We start from the raw sequence: 18,315 nt of genomic DNA on the forward strand, positions 1-18,315 counted from the left end.
TCTGTTTTTTTTTATATGACACTTTTGACTTGGGCACGTAACTTTAGGTGGGTTGACCGGATAGTAGAAATCATTATTTTTGATTGATTTTTTTTGTGAATTAAAATTTTGATTGTATATTTTTATTCAGAAAAAGAAAAATTCAAAAATAATACTTTTTTTGACAAATATGGCTTATAGCCTTACAAATGAGTATCTGTTCTAAGATATTCTCGACATGAGCCAGGGTCGAACCCAAGACCTGGGACGACAGAGGATAAGCCCTTAACCACTTCAAAAATAATACTTTTAACTATCCGGTCAAAACACTTAAAAGTGTGTGCCAAAAAGTCAAACGTCATATATTAAAAAACAGAGGGAGTATAAAGTAAAAGCGTACCCCCTCTCCACAGAACTTACTGACTAAACTCCAGCTAAGTACACAACCAAAAGAAGTAAAAAAGAGACAAGAAATCTAAGAAATGGAAAAGACTAATCACCACCCTGAGCACCAACATCAAAATCCTCCGGTTAATCATCAACCTCCTCCGGTGTTTTTTCCTCCACTCGGTGCAGCCAGGGGACCCTCCTTCCCCCCAAATGAACAACTCGTCCAGCTCAACTACTGCATCCACTCTAACCCCTCTTGGCGTCAGTCTCTCTCTCTCTCTCCCTCTCCCTCTCTTTATCTCTCTCTCTCGCTATCTGTCTCTCTAAGCACACACATGTATAATTCACCAAGAAAAGTCTATTTCTTGAAAAGGTTCTTTTAAAAATTGCTACTTTATGCTAACCTGAATAAAGTTGTGTTCTTTTTCAGTGAATCTTTATTTCTTCACATGTGTGTGTGTGTAAGAATAATTCATTGATTCCACAAGGATTTTTTTATTTTGTTTAGTGAAAAAACTTTTTTATTAGTGTTGATTGATCAATTTAAAAAATTCTATGTACCTTACATGGAATCATGTTTTTTTTTATTTGATATGTGTTGAGTGTTGACAATTTAGTTCTTGAATTGCATAATCTTGTTGATTTGGCTGTGCAGAGCATTTTTTGATATATAATTTGTTTATATCACCTGATTTGTGAATTTTATGTTTTACAGCTCAAACTGTTTTGCTAGCATTCCAGCACTACATTGTGATGCTTGGAAGTGTTGTTATGATCGCCACCATACTTGTCCCTCGAATGGGTGGAGGTCCGGTTAGTATTACTAATACTCTAATTCTATTCTTATCTTTGCTATAAAATCGATGCATGATTTAATGTCTTTTTTGCTTCATTGGTTCAATCGTTAGGGTGACAAAGCCCGGGTGATTCAATCGTTGCTGTTTATGTCGGGAATTAATACCCTTCTTCAGACCTTTCTCGGGACAAGACTTCCTACGGTGATGGGACCATCATTTGCTTATGTCATATCAGTATTCGGAATTATCAACGATTTCTCTGATAGCAACTTCTCGAGTGAGCACCAGGTACGAAAAACTTGTAATTCAAGTAAAATTTGGATGATGTTATAAGATACGTGACAAGTTTTATTGTTTCTATATAATAAATGATATGGCGGCTGTGATTGACATGCAAATTTAAATAAATTTGAAAACTTTTTGGCGGTTCGATACTTGAAATGCATTAAGTAGTTACTATTTTATCAGGAAACCGTCTATTTTTTTCTCCAATTAGTGCAGCATTTAGGGCCCATCTGCATCGAAATTTTTTAAATAGATTTCGGATATCCCGAAAAGCCTCTTTTATGACATAAAAAGGGTAAGGCTGTGTAACTTTCCGATTTTTGACTCTGCTGCTGCGAGAGCCTCTGTACCGTGAACCACTATGTAGGTTAACCCAAATGAAGAACTTTTCTACCAAGTGATATTTGATTTTTTTTTTCTTTTTTAAATGTTGGATAGCCTAACCCTTCACTGGAGAACCCCTTATTCTCAATATTTTTATCAGATATTACATTTGGCTCTTAATAATGCATTCCCTCTTATATAGGCTTGCTAAAATGTTTGTTCATCAATCAATGCCTCGTAATTGAAATAGTTGTTAATGGTGACCAGATCAATGTAATGACTCCTTGCTCTAGCTGTATTAACTGTGTGGCTGTGTATCTGTGTTTGATTATAATACTCCTTGCGCATACCTACCATTGCTTGTCCTCTATGCATTGTGCCATAAATTGAAATCTCTATTTTGATGCATTGCAGTAGATATTTGACTTTAATGTGCTGTGTAAATTCTCAAATATCTACTTAGCTCTTGATCAGATTCTAATTACTAATTCAGTATATATCAAATCTCATTAGATGTCCTCACGAGCAACTTTCTCTTCATTTTACCTATCAAAGACCCTTTATTTTTTTATATTGGAAGTTCTTGTGCTAATGAATCAGTAGACCTAAGCATATTTTCTAAGTTTAGTTTTAATGATCTTAATGTGTGTGCCTGTAGAGGTTTCTTCATTGCATGAGATCAATTCAAGGATCTCTCATTGTTTCATCCTTCATCAACATTATACTTGGATATGGTAGGGTCTGGGCCAACCTTACAAGGTACTGTAACTATATTGAGCAGTAGCATGGTTTTTGTACTCATTCCTTTAGAAGTTTTTGTTGCCATATATTAACTCTATTTAACTATCAATGCAGGCTTTTCAGTCCAGTTGTAATTGTGCCAGTTGTTTGCGTGGTTGGTCTTGGCTTATTTGGAAGAGGATTCCCACAGGTATGTTCTTTTAGTAAGCATTGAAGTTCCAGGACAACATTATTGTATTATACATAATTTTGATAAACTTGTGTTTCTCCTGCAGCTTGCAAACTGTGTTGAGATTGGCCTCCCCATGCTAATTTTGTTTATCACTGTTTGTGGATTTAAAGTTTATTAATTGGCCGAATAATGTTGGCTAGTTAAATTGTTGTTTTATCGAAATTTTGCAAATTAATTGATTAGTTTAATTGTACCTCTCTTTTTAGACTTAATAATTTTAGACTTAATTTTAGAAAACCACCTTTTCACATATTAATTGTTCTAATCCGCCTAGGTTAATAATAATGATTTGTGAATATTAATTTTTAATCTCTGTGGACGAATCATAAATACTAAAACAAAGATCGTGCGCTTGCGATTTTTTTAATCATATTATCTAGCACATCAATAAAGCAGTGTAAAATAATGAGAAAAAGAAAGAAAAGTAGGTAAAGTGGTGGGCCCATTAATATTTAAGTGATAGATTGGGAAAAGTAGATGGAGTTAGTGGGTGAGTGGAATTTTTATATTATAAAATTTTATTATTTTGAGAAAATTTTGAAATGTATAGAATTAAATGGGACATTCCGAAAATGAAAGTGTATAGAATTCAAAGGGACGGAGGGAGTAGTTTTCATGAACGAGGCTAATTGTTTTCATTTCCTTTCAAATTATTATTTTTCTTTAATATGATGTTAGGTCCCAAATATCATAGAATTGGTTTGAATACAATACTCCAATAAATTAAATACAATAGAATCTATGAGACTTTCAGCAAAATTTTCAAAAACAAAATCAAAACAACTTTTAACAAGCAACTTTAAACAATCAAGTATTTGACACAAGATATTGTTAGGTCCAATCAGACGTAGAGGGGGGGGGGTTGAATACGTCTATACCAATTTCTTCGATTAATTCAATTGTGGAATAATTCTGTTTAAGTCCAGTTAAATCAATCGTAATCAAACAACTCCAGCAAGTCGGGGAATATTCTTATATTAAAAATAATCCCCGGGTGCTACAAATTCCAACCCGTATGTCGGCTACAGAGACTACAACCACTCTAATACAAACTCTCGATAAAATCGATATTCTAACTTTGCTCTTGAGAATGTGTATAGTGTGTGCACTTACAAAGTGTGTAGTTAGTTTCAAATGAAACTACAAAGCTCTATTTATAAGCTTCCAACATCTAACCATGGTTAACGAGTTCCACCTGGACGAATTGAGTTCAACCTGGACGAATTCATAATTAACTGTGGTTAGTTAATTATGAATTGTCCAAAAACTAAGTAAGGAAGTGAACTTGCGCCACATTCATATATATGTAAATATATATATATGAATTTGCGCCAATTCAGTACACAAAGAGAAAGTCAAATGTTGCGCTTCGTTTTGGTCAAACATGGCGCCTTATAGTGCTTCACTGTGTTGGGACTTAGAGAAAAATCAAGAGAGTCAAGACTTGCGCATGACTTCTTGGTCAATATTTGTGCTTCCCTGAAGTTGCGCCACCACTGTTGCACTGAGCCATGACTTATAGATTTTCTGGATTCATGAATTTGCGCCTTGACTTTGGAGTCAATGGTTGCGCCTCCATGAACTTGCGCTACACAGTGTCCACTGTGAGTTTACTTAGAAAAATCTAAGTTAACGGAGATTGCGCTTTGACTTTAAGTCAAAGCTTGCGCTCTCACAGGGAAACACTTCCACTGTTGTCACTCTTAGTGACTTAGAAGAAAATGAGTTAAGTTAAACTTGCGCCTGTTTTAATGAGGGTGCAAGTTTGACTTAGTCAAACTTTCCATTTTTTTAATTTGATTATATTTATATGTATATATAAATATCATTGATTGTTTTTTATGAATTTACTTGAATTTCTTTAAATAAATTCCAATTAATGATATATACATATATAGGGTCGTTCTCGGTGAGTAACCAGGAATACGAGTAACCTGGTAACTTACTTACGTGGCATGCGCTTCTAATGTAGACACGACCTATACTAATTATCCATGCAGTCAACAAGTGCACATGAGTATTCTGCGTGCAATATATTTATGTTACTTGTGTTCTGTTAGTTTTGTATGCTTTGTTATATTTTTAAAAACCTGAAAAATATAGAACTTATTATTTATATCTGATTTTCAAAAAAGATATTTTTATATCCTTTAAGTTTTATATATTATAGGTTTTTAAAAAATAATAAAAATATAAATCATTATAACTTTAAAATAAAATATGTAAAATATTTTGGAACATGTTGTCTTTTAAAGTTTCATTATTATTTATTACAGAACATAAAAAATTTTCTACGGGTCCTGTATTTTTGTCGTGTATACCCTTTTTTATGTTCTGTATTTTATTGTCTATATTGAATTTTATATTTTCTCCAAATGTTCTGTAATTTATTTGCTATATAATTTAATTTATTATTATGTGTTCTCTTTTTAAAACATTGTTATGTAGTTTTCACTTCATATCATTTTTATGTTCTGTATTTTCTTGTATATATTAAACTTTATACTTTCTCCACATGTTCTGTAGATTATCTTTTATATTATATAATTTTCGTTGCACGTTCTTTCTTGTCATATCAATATACCTTTTTTATATTAACTTTTTGTTTTGTATTGTTGGGTGATGTATATTTTATGTGATTTTTTATCGTAATTTGTTGTTTTTAATATTTTAACAATATTCATTTTTTTATTTGTGTAATTTTAATTTTGTTTATATGAAATATATTATATTTTTCTCCATTAGTTTTTTGTATAATTTATTTTTTGTTGTATATTCTTTTGCTTATAATATTTTTTATGTTATGTATTTTAATAAAAAATAACACAACTCAAGAATAGGAAAAAAACTAAAAAATTAGAGCATAACTGTATCGTAATAATTTAAATTAAAATTAATGAATATGAAAAATATGAAAAAGAAAATCAAAAGTTGTTGCGGGCCGCCTGATGGTTTCAACATCACGTACACGCACATGCAATAAGATCTAACAACTGTTTTCATCCTACGGATGAGATCAGAAGTTACCCGGTTACTAGATTGATGGAGTTCCCCGTTGAACCTTACCCTATATTCAGCTCGATTGACTTGATCAATTATTCGTTGATCGAATTCACTGAATACTTTCGTACGTCCTGACGTCCTGTGCACTGGTCTGTTTCACGAACGACTCGAACTGAAATAATTCCTTGAATCCTTTGCTTGATAATATACTTGATCAATCATTCCGGGTTAGATGTTGCTTCGATAAATTTGATTATAAATAATCAAAATAGATATACTGGAATCTTCTGGTCTTTGATACTTGATCGTCAGGCAATCTTTGATAGCAGAAACTGATTGAGCTTTATTCATCATTGAGGCTTGAACATATTAATGAACTTCTTCCAGTGGACGAATGTTCGTCTCAGATATCCTGATTGTCTTTGTATGTTCGAATCGGATCTCCAACCTGTAGATTCCTGTATTATACTTACGTATTGTTTCCTATCCTTTTGTTGTGTTGAGTTATCATAATTACATCTAGGTTACTTTATGCTTTACAATCTCCCCCTATTTGATTGTTAGAGTTCGACAAGCAAATCCTTTAAGAGGATAACTCAACTGACACAATAAAAAAGCACACTAATTAAAACAGGAAATAATACTAAGTACAATCTGGATTATATCTTACAATTTCCAGAATTCAAAAGTAAATACAAGTAGCCATTGTTCCTCTAGACTGAACTAATTGTTCCTTGGTTTCTTGGCTCTTGAATGATCAGGTTTTGCTCAGCTCTTCTCTTTGCAGCATCTTCTTCTCTCTTCTGAGTGAGCTTGTTTTCAATTTCTTCAATCCTGGCAGTTATAGTACTCAGTGCCACTTGCTCCAATGTATTCTCAAGTGGTGGTTGCTCAAGATTCTTCTTCATCTTCTCTAAAGTCTGTAAGTGGACCATCTTCTTCAATTTCTTGAAAGTGATATTAAGTTTTATGCCTTCAATTTTCATGATGACCCTTGATGGATGAGCACGAACTCTCGAAGTGTTGTGAACAGTCTCTACAGCTTTCCTTATCTCCAGAAGATCTATCAGTTTCTTGAGCACACACTTATCTTCCTTAACCACAGACCACTTAACAGCACCAACTGCTCGAGCAATTCTCTTTGATGTGAATTTTCCAATATCTTCAAGTGGTATAGCTGTAGCCTCAGAATCTTTCTTCTTTTTGAATATAATGGAGGTTGGATTGTAAGTAACAACAGGTTCATTTGGATTTTCAAGAACTCCAGGATTGAGTGGAGGCAGTGGATATGGTGGCTGACGGTTGATTGCTGATAAGTCCAAGTCTCTAAGAGCAGCAAAATTCAGACGATAAGCATATAGCAATTCAACATTTAGTCTTCCTTTACTGGTTCTAGAGCACTTCTCTCTCACTTGAGCTTTCAGATATTTCAGTATTCGAGGAGAGTAAGTTGATAACGCTTCATCAGTGAGTCCAATACTCTGAATCATACCATCCTTGAAATACTTAATAACTGAAGGCTTGTCATGAATTTCAACTCCAATATCAGTGATCCACTCTTCCACCATGTCCCTGAATACTTCATTGTGCTTCCTGCCGGTTGAGATGATCTTGTTTCTTACCACAAATAGTTCTGTTAGAGAAAGATCTCTGAGAAACTGAATTGACACATGCTTGAGTCCATGGCCTTCTCTTTGAAGTTCAAATGATATATTCACCATCCATCCTCTCCTAGGAAGAACAACAAATTGATACAGTAGAGATGATATCATTTAATACCTCATGATAGTCATGTAGATCCTTGTAGTTGTTCCTGAAGGAATCAAAGATATCTTTCACTTCTGCATCATCATTCTCTTGATTGACCTCTAGAAAATCAAACACAGCCCTGGCAGCATCCCATTCTTCTCCATCCTTATGTAAGTTGGCAAGCCTCCTTTCCCTACGAATCCGTCTCTGATTTTCTAACTTTTCCCTTGCTCTCCTTTGCTCAGCATGTTCTCTGGAGACTTCAGCAATGTCCTGAGGATTTGCAATTTCATACTCTTCAGCAAGGAAAATGTCATTGTGATATGCAAGTTCATCAGCAAAGACTTCATTTTGAGGGATTTCACCTTCCTCCAGATCATCATCAGCTCCAACCATCCTAATCACCCTGTCAGTGTCCACAAACTCAGGAATGTATTCATCATGATCATAGCTTGATTGACCTCTAAGAGCAGAGTCAATCAGCTCTTCTGACAGTAGTAGGCATACCTGATTGAAGTACTGGATTGTAGGTATTTGAGAAGAGTTCATCAATATCCAGCATATCATCCTGATTGGTTTCAGCTTCAATGGTTTGAGCAGGGACGTCCACTTCATCTTCAGAATCAGTGGTGTTGTCCTGCAATGAATCCTCTCCTTCTTCAGATTGAACTTCATGTTCAGAAGAGTCTTCAGCAGCATCCTCCACCATGATCTCTTCTTCCTCTACTTGAGCATTCTGAGCCTCAGGATTGTCTACTTGAATAACTGGCTCAGGTTCTGGCTCAGCTTGCTGTTCAGGAACCTCTTCATCAACTACTTCAGCAACAGCAGGTTGAACAGGTGGTGGAGGCACATTCTGATGATTGATAAATGCTTGCATTGCCTCAGGATTAACCACTGGTTCATTGTTGGTGTAGTTCTGATGATTTTCCAACATAGAAATGACTCTCGTAGTCATGAAACAAGATATTAATTGTCTGTATTTGGATAGACAGCACGCTCAGCAGGGGTCAGCATTTGATTCAGCACTATTTGGAAGAATCGAGGATACAAGAATCCTGAAATGCTCCCATTATCAAATGACCCATATTGATCCTTGTATTCTGAGCTATAGCTATGCCAATCTCCTGATTGAATGTAGTTATTCCATGAAATCCACCAGTCTTGGGTGCAAATACATAGGAAATGAAATTAAAGAAGAAATTACATTCCCTAGGCAAGTGTCTGACATACAGTTTTGATGGAAGTTCTCCATCAGGTCCTCTTTGACAGTGGATGGCATAGAAGAAATTAATTCTCTCAGCTTTGTCTGGTACAGCTTCAAAATCCTCTGTAGGTAACTAAAGTGTAGTGTTCAGGGTATTTTCAGTAATAGAGATTGTTCGTCCCTGAATGACACAAGTAAGACCAAGTACCTGTCCTACATTCACAACAGAAATAGAAGATAGAAAATCTCGAAGAAGAGATTTGTTAAGCATTACAGACTCAGTCATAGAAAATCTAGCAAATGAAAATTCAGACATATATCTAACCCAGCGTCGATAATTTGCTTGCGTAATTAAATTATTATTTTCAACAATTGTGTAATTTGTCATCGGAATATCAAAATCTGCAGCCATTTTTAATTAAAATTAAAATTGATTAGAAATTTCGTTTCATGAAAAATAACGAACAAATATTCACTTTTGTTATGAAAATAATTAGTTAAATACGCTCCGAAAAATCCTAAATCCAAGAATTTTAGATTTCGATGTAATTACAATATGTTGTTCCTCTCGAAATTCTAAGAATATTGTGATCGGTTATGCAAATTTTCGACAACTAAAACACTAACAAATCAGTCCAAGAAGTCGAAAAGTCCTTGAATACCCTCTCGAAAAACGACGATGGATCGTAAATATTTTTATATGTAAAGAAAGCTCTCGTCAAGGGGGTTCTAAAACTCTGTTCAAATCGAAAAATGGACAAGGATTGATGTGTGTTTGGAGATTTAAAACTCTCGAGTTCGTGAGTTTTTTGAAGGCAGTGGAGGAGGTTTGTGTGTATGCACGAATGTATGTATATGCGGTTTGATTTGAAAATAAAAAGTGAAGTGGTGAGATGAAAACACATATACATATGTATGGGGGAGGCGCAAGTTGGTCAAAGACCAAAATGCGCCCCCCCCCCCCCCCCCACTGAGCACAGCTTACTCAGGCGCAACATTTAAAAGTACGTTTTTGCCCCTCATACATGACCTGTATGAGGCGCGAACTCGTACTGGAGTTAAAAAAATTTTACAGCAAAAACTTCTAACCAAGTGCAAATTTATCATTTTATTAAGAGTATTTTGATTAAAACAAAATATTTTAATAAGATGACAAATAAATCACAATTAATTCAAATAATATTTAACCAAATTAATTTTAGTTAAATAAAATTTAAATAATTATGCTGCCAATATTTTAATTAAAATTTAATTAATGGACACCTTATAATAATTTGAATTGCTTCAAATCCATTAATCAAATTAAATTAAAATATGAATCAAATAAATACTAGTATTCATTAAATCACTTAATTAATTCAAGAATATTAATTCTAAATATTTAACACATAACACATAATCACATAATCATATAAAATCATGCAAATCATGGCAAATAATTAAAACTAATTATCAAATAAATATGTAAAATACTGGATGCTCTTTGTAAATTCACAAGTCCTGAAAATATTGTCATTTTAAAACTTGTGAACTTATGAACAGATTGCAGTTATTTCTTGTCTAATTAATTAGACATATAAGTGGATTCGTTTAGTGGTTTAGTGAAGATGTATGCAATCTGTTGATCAGTAGGTACGAAGTGTAACTCTACTGTTCCATTCATGACATGCTCGCGAAGGAAATGATCCGGATATCAGTGTGCTTTGTCCTGCTGTGTTGAACAGGATTGTTGGCAATGGCAATGGCACTCGTGTTATCACACAAAATCGGAATTTTATCCAACATGAGTCCATAATCTTGTAGCTGATTCCTCATCCACAAGATTTGAGCGCAGCAACTTCCAGCAGCTATGTATTCAGCTTCTGCTATAGACGTAGACACTGGGTGTTGCTTCTTGCTGTACCATGACACCAACCTTCGTCCAAGAAACTGACAGCTTCCTGAAGTACTTTTCCTATCAATCTTACATCCTGCAAAGTCAGAATCTGTATAGCCAATCAGATTAAAACCTGTATCTTTAGGGTACCATATCCCTAGATTAGGGGTTCCCTTAAGATACCTAAAAATACGCTTAACAGCTATAAGATGCGATTCTTTAGGATAAGCCTGGAATCTAGCACATAAACAAGTTGCGAACATGATATCTGGTCTACTAGCAGTCAAATACAATAGAGAGCCAATCATACCTCGATACTTCTTGATGTCAACTGACTTACCAGATTTGTCCTGATCAAGTTTGACAGCAGTTGGCATAGGGGTTTTGGCAGGAGATGCTTCTTCCATTCCATATTTCTTCAAAAGATCCTTGATGTATTTTGATTGGCAGTTAAAAATACCGTCAGGCTTCTGAATAACTTGAAGTCCTAGGAAGAAGGACAATTTTCCCATCATGCTCATCTCATACTTGCTCTGCATAAGCTTAGCAAATCTCTGGCACAAAAGATCGTTAGTAGAACCAAATATAATATCATCGACATATACTTGTACAAGAATTATATCATCCTTATGCTTTTTATGGAAAAGAGTTTTATCGATGATACCTCTGGTGAAACCATTTTCAAGTAGAAACTTGGAAAGAGTTTCATACCAGGTTCGAGGGGCTTGCTTCAGGCCATAGAGTGCTTTGAAGAGAAAGTACACGAAGTATTGAAATTCCTTATCTTCAAACTCAGGGGATTGTTCAACATAGACTTCCTCTTCTAGATCACCATTCACGAATGCACTTTTCACATCCATCTGATATACTTTGAAGTCGGAGTGTGCAGCAAATGCTAAGAACATCCTGATTGCTTCAAGCCTAGCAACTGGAGCATAGGTTTCATCATAGTCGATTCCTTCTTCTTGCGAGTAACCCTTTGCTACCAGTCTTGCCTTATTCCTCGTAACAATACCATCTTCATCCAGCTTGTTTCCGAAAACCCATCTAGTGCCAATTATAGATTTTCCTTTAGGTCTTGGCACCTGCTTCCAAACTTTCTGCCTTTCAAATTGATTGAGTTCTTCCTACATTGCAGATACCTAATCTGGATCATTTAGAGCCTCTTCAACTTTCTTTGGTTCTGTCTGAGACAAGAATCCAGCAAAGTTGCATTCATTTTGAGTTGCTCGTCTAGTCTGCACTCCCGTGTCTGGATCACCGATGATTTGTTCAACAGGATGGTCTCTACTCCATACCCTTTGTCTTGGCAGATTCAATCTTGATGATTCACTGTAATCATAGTTGTATTGAGTGTGATGACTAGTAGATCCACTAATGTGACTTGCTCCCCCTGAACTGATGCTAATAATATTTGATGATCCTCCACTTTGACCACTGTGATCATAATAATCATTCGTATTGTTGCCAATACTTCCTCCAGATGGTTTAGGATCAGCAGTTCCTTCATTTGCATCAGGTTCCCTAATATCAGCTTCAGGTTCATCTTCTCCTATGTAGATGTCATCTATATTCTCAAATTCTAGAGAATCAGATTCATTTTCCTTTTGAAGACTTGGGAGCTTGGTATCATCAAATCTTACATTGATGCTTTCAATCAGCTTGTCGTCATTGATCAGATAAACTCTGTAGGCCTTTGACTCTAAAGAATAACCCAGAAAAATGCCTTCTTCAGCTTTAGCATCAAAGTTTCCCAGATGCTCTTCCTTTAGAACATAGCATTTTGCACCAAACACATGAAAGTAACTCAGTGATGGTTTTCTGTTGGCCATTACTTCATAAGGAGTCTTATCCAGATCTTGGTTAATCAGGGTACGATTTTGAGTGTAGCAAGCAGTATTCACAGCTTCAGCCCAGAAATAGATTGGAAGTCTTGATTGACTAATCATTGTCCTTGCTGCTTCAATCAAGATCCTGTTCTTCCTTTCTATGACACCATTTTGTTGTGGAGTCCTTGGAGCTGAATACTGACGAGAAATACCCTTATCAGTACAGAATTCATTAAGAACAGCATTGCGAAATTATGTTCCATTGTCTGATCTGATTGCCCTTACTGGAAAATCTGCTTCCTCTTCAATCTTCTTGATATGATCAATGATGACTTGTGCTGCTTCATCCTTTGTATGTAAGAATAATACCCATGTGTATTTTGAGTAGTCATCGACGATCACAAGAGCATATCTTTTCCTTGACATAGAAGGAATGTTGACAGGTTCAAATAGATCCATATGAATCCGTTGAAGGGGTGAACCAATGTCAGTCATGCCTTTGCTCATGTGTGATGCTTTCTTTGACTTCCCTTTTTCACATGCATCGCAGAGTCCTTCTTAACAGAATTCTTTCTACAGCAGTCCTCTCATAAGTTCTCTTTTGACTAAAGAGTTCATAGTCTTAAAGTTCAAGTGTGAGGGCTTCCGATGCCATAACCAACTATCATCAGCAGAGGCCTTGCTATAGAAACTTCACCTCCCCTTTACTTGCTGAATCTATGTAGGCTATAAAAAAACTTGATTTTCTTACACCACGGAGTGTAATATCCTTGTTCTTCCGGTTCTGGATCAAGCAAACTTCATTCTGAAAGATTACGTCGTATCCTTTGTCACAGAACTGACTGATACTCAGTAAATTGTGCTTGAGTCCTTCTACCAGAGAGATATCTTCAATGATGACATTTCCAACTTTCAGCTTACCATATTCCGTTGTGAATCCTTTGTTGTCATCTCCAAAGACTACAATCGGGCCGGTTGTCATAACCACATTTGTGAGCAGGGACTTTTCTCCAGTCATGTGTATTGAACAACCACTAGCAAGAACCCACACAACTTTGTTTTTTTTTCCTGTGCCCTGCATTCACAAATGGATTAAACTTTTTTTGGTACCCAGACGTTCTTGGTCCAGGTGGTTTAGTGGAAACAGGAGTATCAACAGAATCTGACTTAACATGTGCTGGTTCAGGGGTGACTGGACTCTTCTCCTTTTTACTCTTAGCAGAAGTGCCTTTAGACTTGGGAGTTTGGAGTCTCCTTCTTCTTAGAAGGACAAGTAGTCTTTGCCACAGGGGCAACAGAAGGTGCAGGCATATTCATATTCATGGCAGGTGATGCAGAAAAAGATGCATTTAACATGGTAAAACACGCAGACATCATATTCATAGCACATTGTATGCAACCTACTCTACCACATGGCAAATGAACAGCATTCATGTTAACAGTATTAGGCATGCTAGTAACAGAAGTATCTACTTTAGTCATTTTACATGAATGATTAAGATGATTAGTAGAATTGCAATTGTTACAAACCTTTCTAGCACTAGGAGTCCTAGAGTTGGTTTTCTTATCATCTAGCTTGTCATTCCTGTTGTTCTTCTTTTTGTTGGAACTAGTACTTCCTAGTCCAGTTTTATCAGAATTTTCTCTAACTTGGGGATTAGAAGGTACGTCTTGTGTTTCCTGTTTTACTTGAGGCTTAACAACTTCCTCATTTTTCAACTCTTCCTTAATGACAAGGTCTTCTTCTATCAGAGGTTCTATCTGTGCCTTTCTAAAGATAGGGGTCTTGGTGTTCTTTAGGATCTTAGGTACATTTGTTCCTTCAGGGGCATTCTCAGTTCCTGCTGAAACAAATATACCTTCATTTTCTTTTCTCTTCTTTCTTTTAGAACTTTCTAAAGAACTATAGTCAAGGCCAATAGCAACCTTCTTATCGAACCTTTGACTATCCAAGATCTCTTTATGTAGATAAACAGAATTCTGATAGGCCTTAAGCTTAGTTTCTAGATCAGCTATTTGGGATCTAAGGGATTCCTCAATTTCTGCATTACACTTTTCCTTATTCTCTAGATATTCAATTCTTTCTTTAAGGTTAGTGTTTAAGAGTTTCTCTAAAGCTAAATCGTCTATCCGTTCTTCAAGTTTAGCTATCTTTAGAGAGAGACTACAGTTATCTGATTCTGAAGCTAATAAACTAGTGTGCAAGTTATACATCTCTTGACCTAGTTCATTTATAGTCTTTTTATAATCAGCAGTAGTCATGTCATCAACAGAAATTTGAGGAGATACCTGAGATGGAGATTCCTCGACAGTGTCAGCCATTAATGCAAATGCATAGTTGTTCTGAACAGTTTCATCATCAGAATCCGTGTCATCCCAGCTTTTTCCCTCAGCAATGTATGTCCTTCCTTTATGCTTGGCAACCATTGCTTCCAACTTAGCTTTCAGCTTTTCATTCTCTTTCTTCAGATCCTCATAAGAATTCTTCTTATCATATGAGTTGCTTCTTTCTTTGACAGGAGCCGCTTTGGGTTTCCTACACTCTGTTGCAAAGTGCCCTAAGTCATTGCAGTTGTAGCATCTGACTTTGCTTTTGTCGTACATGTTTGGTTTGTAACTGCCAGTGCCTCTAGACCCTAACCTTGAGTAGTGAAACTTGTTCCCTGAAGCTTTCTTGTACCGGGGATTCTTTCTGAACTTGATGTGCTTGAACCTTGCAGCCATATAAGCCATAGACTTATCCTCCAGCTATTCAAGTTCTTCCTGAGTATAAAACTCATCCTCCGGATCCACAGAAACTTCATCAATTTCAGCTTCTACAATTTCAGACTTGGTAGAGGGATAATCAGTCTTGATAGATGAACAATCTCTCTGTGTAGCAGTGTGATCATTAATGCCATATTCAACTAGTTGCTGATAACCAAAGTATGGTTCATCAGCAATAAGTGCAGTGGTCTTTTGTAAGGCCATACCCTTGGCTTCAGATGATCCACCACCATATATAATCTTTCTTTATTCGAGTTCCATCTCAAACGTCTTCAGTTTTCCAAACAGTCTTTCAAGAGTCATGGTTCTGAAGTCGCTTCTTTCCCGGATGGTCTCAGTCTTCACAACCAGGTGGGGTGGCATCACGAATGAGAACTTCATGTTAATCTCTTTCTGTGGATAAGTCTTTCCATGTAGAGTGAGTTCATTTAACAACAACATGAACCTCTCGTAGATTTGAGAAATGTTCTCTCCAGGTAGTGCCTTGAATGCTTCATATCTGGCAATCAACATATCGTATCTGTTTTCCCTGACTTCTTCAGATCCCTCCATCAATGCCTCGACAGCATCCCACATCTGCTTTGATGTTTTCAGACTCAGAATAAGATGTGTCATAGTCTTGGTCATTGATTCAACAATTATGAGTTACAGATTATGGTCATGTGCAATATATTCCTTGTCAGTCTCAGTGTATTCGCTTTTCTCTTTGGGAACAGACTTTTGTGGAATGCGAACACCATTTTCAACATATTCTGGAATAATCTTAATTGGCACAAAGGGACCATTTTCTAGAATCCCAATGTACAGGGGATTAGCAGCTCTGATATACAGCAACATTTTCATTTTCCTGTAGTTGTAGTCATCCTTGTCAAATGGAGGTACCTTGATTCCTAACTTGTGTGCCGACATTGTTATCAGATAAAATTACGATTGTACGGACATCTAGCTTCTCAGATTGGTAACGGATCTCAGATCTGTATATCAATCTCAGAGCCTCTGATACCAATTGTTAGGTCCAATCAGACGTAGAAGGGGGGGGGGTTGGATACGTCTATACCAATTTCTTCGATTAATTCAATTGCGGAATAATTCTGTTTAAGTCCAGTTAAATCAATCGTAATCAAACAACTCCAGCAAGTCGGGGAATATTCTTATATTAAAAATAATCCTCGGGTGCTACAAATTCCAACACGTATGTCGGCTACAGAGACTACAACTACTCAAATACAAACTCTCGATAAAATCGATATTCTAACTTTGCTCTCGAGAATGTGTATAGTGTGTGCACTTACAAAGTGTGTAGTTAGTTTCAGATGAAACTACAAAGCTCTATTTATAGGCTTCCAACATCTAACCATGGTTAACGAGTTCGTCCTGGACGAATTCATAATTAACTGTGGTTAGTTAATTATGAAATGTCCAAAAACTAACTCAGGAAGTGAACTTGCGCCACATTCATATATATGTAAATATATATATATATATATATATATATATATATATATATATATATATATGAACTTGCGCCAATTCAGTACACAAAGAGAAAGTCAAATGTTGCGCTTCGTTTTGGTCAAACCTGGCGCCTCACAGTGCTTCACTGTGTTGGGACTTAGAGAAAAATCAAGAGAGTCAAGACTTGCGCTTGAATTCTTGGTCAATACTTGCGCTTCCCTGAAGTTGCGCCACCAGTGTTGCATTGAGCCATGACTTAGAGATTTTATGGATTCATGAATTTGCGCCTTGACTTTGGAGTCAATGGTTGCGCCTCCATGAACTTGCGCTACACAGTGTCCACTGTGAGTTTACTCAGAAAAATCTAAGTTAACGGAGATTGCGTACTTTTACTGTTGTCACTCTTAGTGACTTCGAAGAAAATGAGTTAAGTTAAACTTGCGGCTGTTTTAGTGAGGGCGCAATTTTGACTTAGTCAAACTTTCCATTCTTTTAATTTGATTATATATATATATTAATATCATTGATTGTTTTTTATGAATTTACTTGAATTTCTTCAAATAAATTCCAATTAATGATATATATATATATATATATATATATATATATATATATATATATAGATATATATCTATCTAGATAAAGAAGTAAATTTTTGGTGGTGAGACTTTTCACGGACCAGCTCGAATTGACGTGATCAATTATTAGTATTATATTATATTATTATTATTATTTATTATTATTATTATTATATTATTATTATTATTATTATTATGATTATTATTATTATTATTATTATTATTATTATTATTATTATTATATATTATTATTATATTATTATTATATTATTATTCTTATTTTATTATTATATTATTATTATTATATTATTTATTAATTATATTATTATTATTATTATATTATTATTATATTATATTATTATATTATTATTATTATTATTTATTATTATTATTTTATTATTTTTATTCTTATTATTTTATATTATTATTATTTTTATATTATTATTATTATTACTTCTTATTCTTCTTATTCGTCTTCTATTCTGATTATTATTCTTCTTATATGCTTATTATTCTCTTTATTCTTCTTCTTTTCTTTTCTTTTCTTATTCTTGTCTTCTTATTCTTCTTCTTGTCTTCTTCTTCTTCTTCTTCTATCTTCCTCTTCTTCTCATTCGTCTTCCTTTATTATTCTTCTTCTCTTCTTCTTCTTCTTCGTTCTTCTTCTTCTTCTTTGCTTTTCTTCTTTTAATTCTTCTTCTTGCTTCTTCTATTCTATCTATCTGCTTTTTTTCTTCTTCTTCTTCTTATGCGATATTCGTCTTCTTTGTCCTTATTCGTCTGCTATTTTCGTCTTCTTCTTCTTCTTCTTCTTCTTCTGTCTTCTTCTTCTTGCTTTCTTCTTCTTCTTCTTCTTACTTCTTCTTCTTCGTCTTACTATTCTTCGTTTTCCTTCTTCTTCGTCTTCTTACTTCTTCTTCTTCTTCTTCTTCTCTTCTTCGTCTTCTTCTTCGTCCTTATTATTCTTCTTCTTATCTTCTTCTTCTTCTTCTTCTTCGGTTCTGTCTTTCTTCTTCTTCTTCTGCTCTTAGTCTTCCTTCTTCTCTTCTTACTCCTTCACTATCTTCTTCTTCATGATTCTTAGTCTTCTTCCTTCTCTTCTTA

General features: G+C 35.1%; 1 protein-coding gene across 1 annotated transcript; it reads left to right on the forward strand.

Annotated features, from left to right (window-relative positions):
- Nucleotides 1-384: 384 nt before the first annotated feature.
- LOC108195421 (nucleobase-ascorbate transporter 3) lies at nt 385-2,943 on the forward strand. Its single transcript, XM_017362385.2, has 6 exons — nt 385-630; nt 1,085-1,182; nt 1,278-1,454; nt 2,434-2,534; nt 2,631-2,706; nt 2,792-2,943. Exons 1-6 carry the CDS (start codon nt 462-464, stop codon nt 2,864-2,866), a joined length of 696 nt encoding a protein of 231 aa, XP_017217874.1. The 5' UTR covers nt 385-461; the 3' UTR covers nt 2,867-2,943.
- Nucleotides 2,944-18,315: the final 15,372 nt, after the last annotated feature.

Source organism: Daucus carota, chromosome 1 (genome assembly GCF_001625215.2).
Source record: "Daucus carota subsp. sativus chromosome 1, DH1 v3.0, whole genome shotgun sequence".
Lineage (NCBI taxonomy): Eukaryota > Viridiplantae > Streptophyta > Magnoliopsida > Apiales > Apiaceae > Daucus > Daucus carota.

What these genes read in the sequence shown, in the direction of transcription:
- LOC108195421 (XM_017362385.2), top strand. Translation starts at nt 462, where the DNA reads ATGGAAAAGACTAATCACCACCCTGAGCACCAACATCAAAATCCTCCG. An exon ending in CCACTCTAACCCCTCTTGGC is followed by an intron (nt 631 to 1,084) that starts GTCAGTCTCTCT and finishes TATGTTTTACAG; the next exon opens with CTCAAACTGTTTTGCTAGCA. An exon ending in GTCTGGGCCAACCTTACAAG is followed by an intron (nt 2,535 to 2,630) that starts GTACTGTAACTA and finishes CTATCAATGCAG; the next exon opens with GCTTTTCAGTCCAGTTGTAA.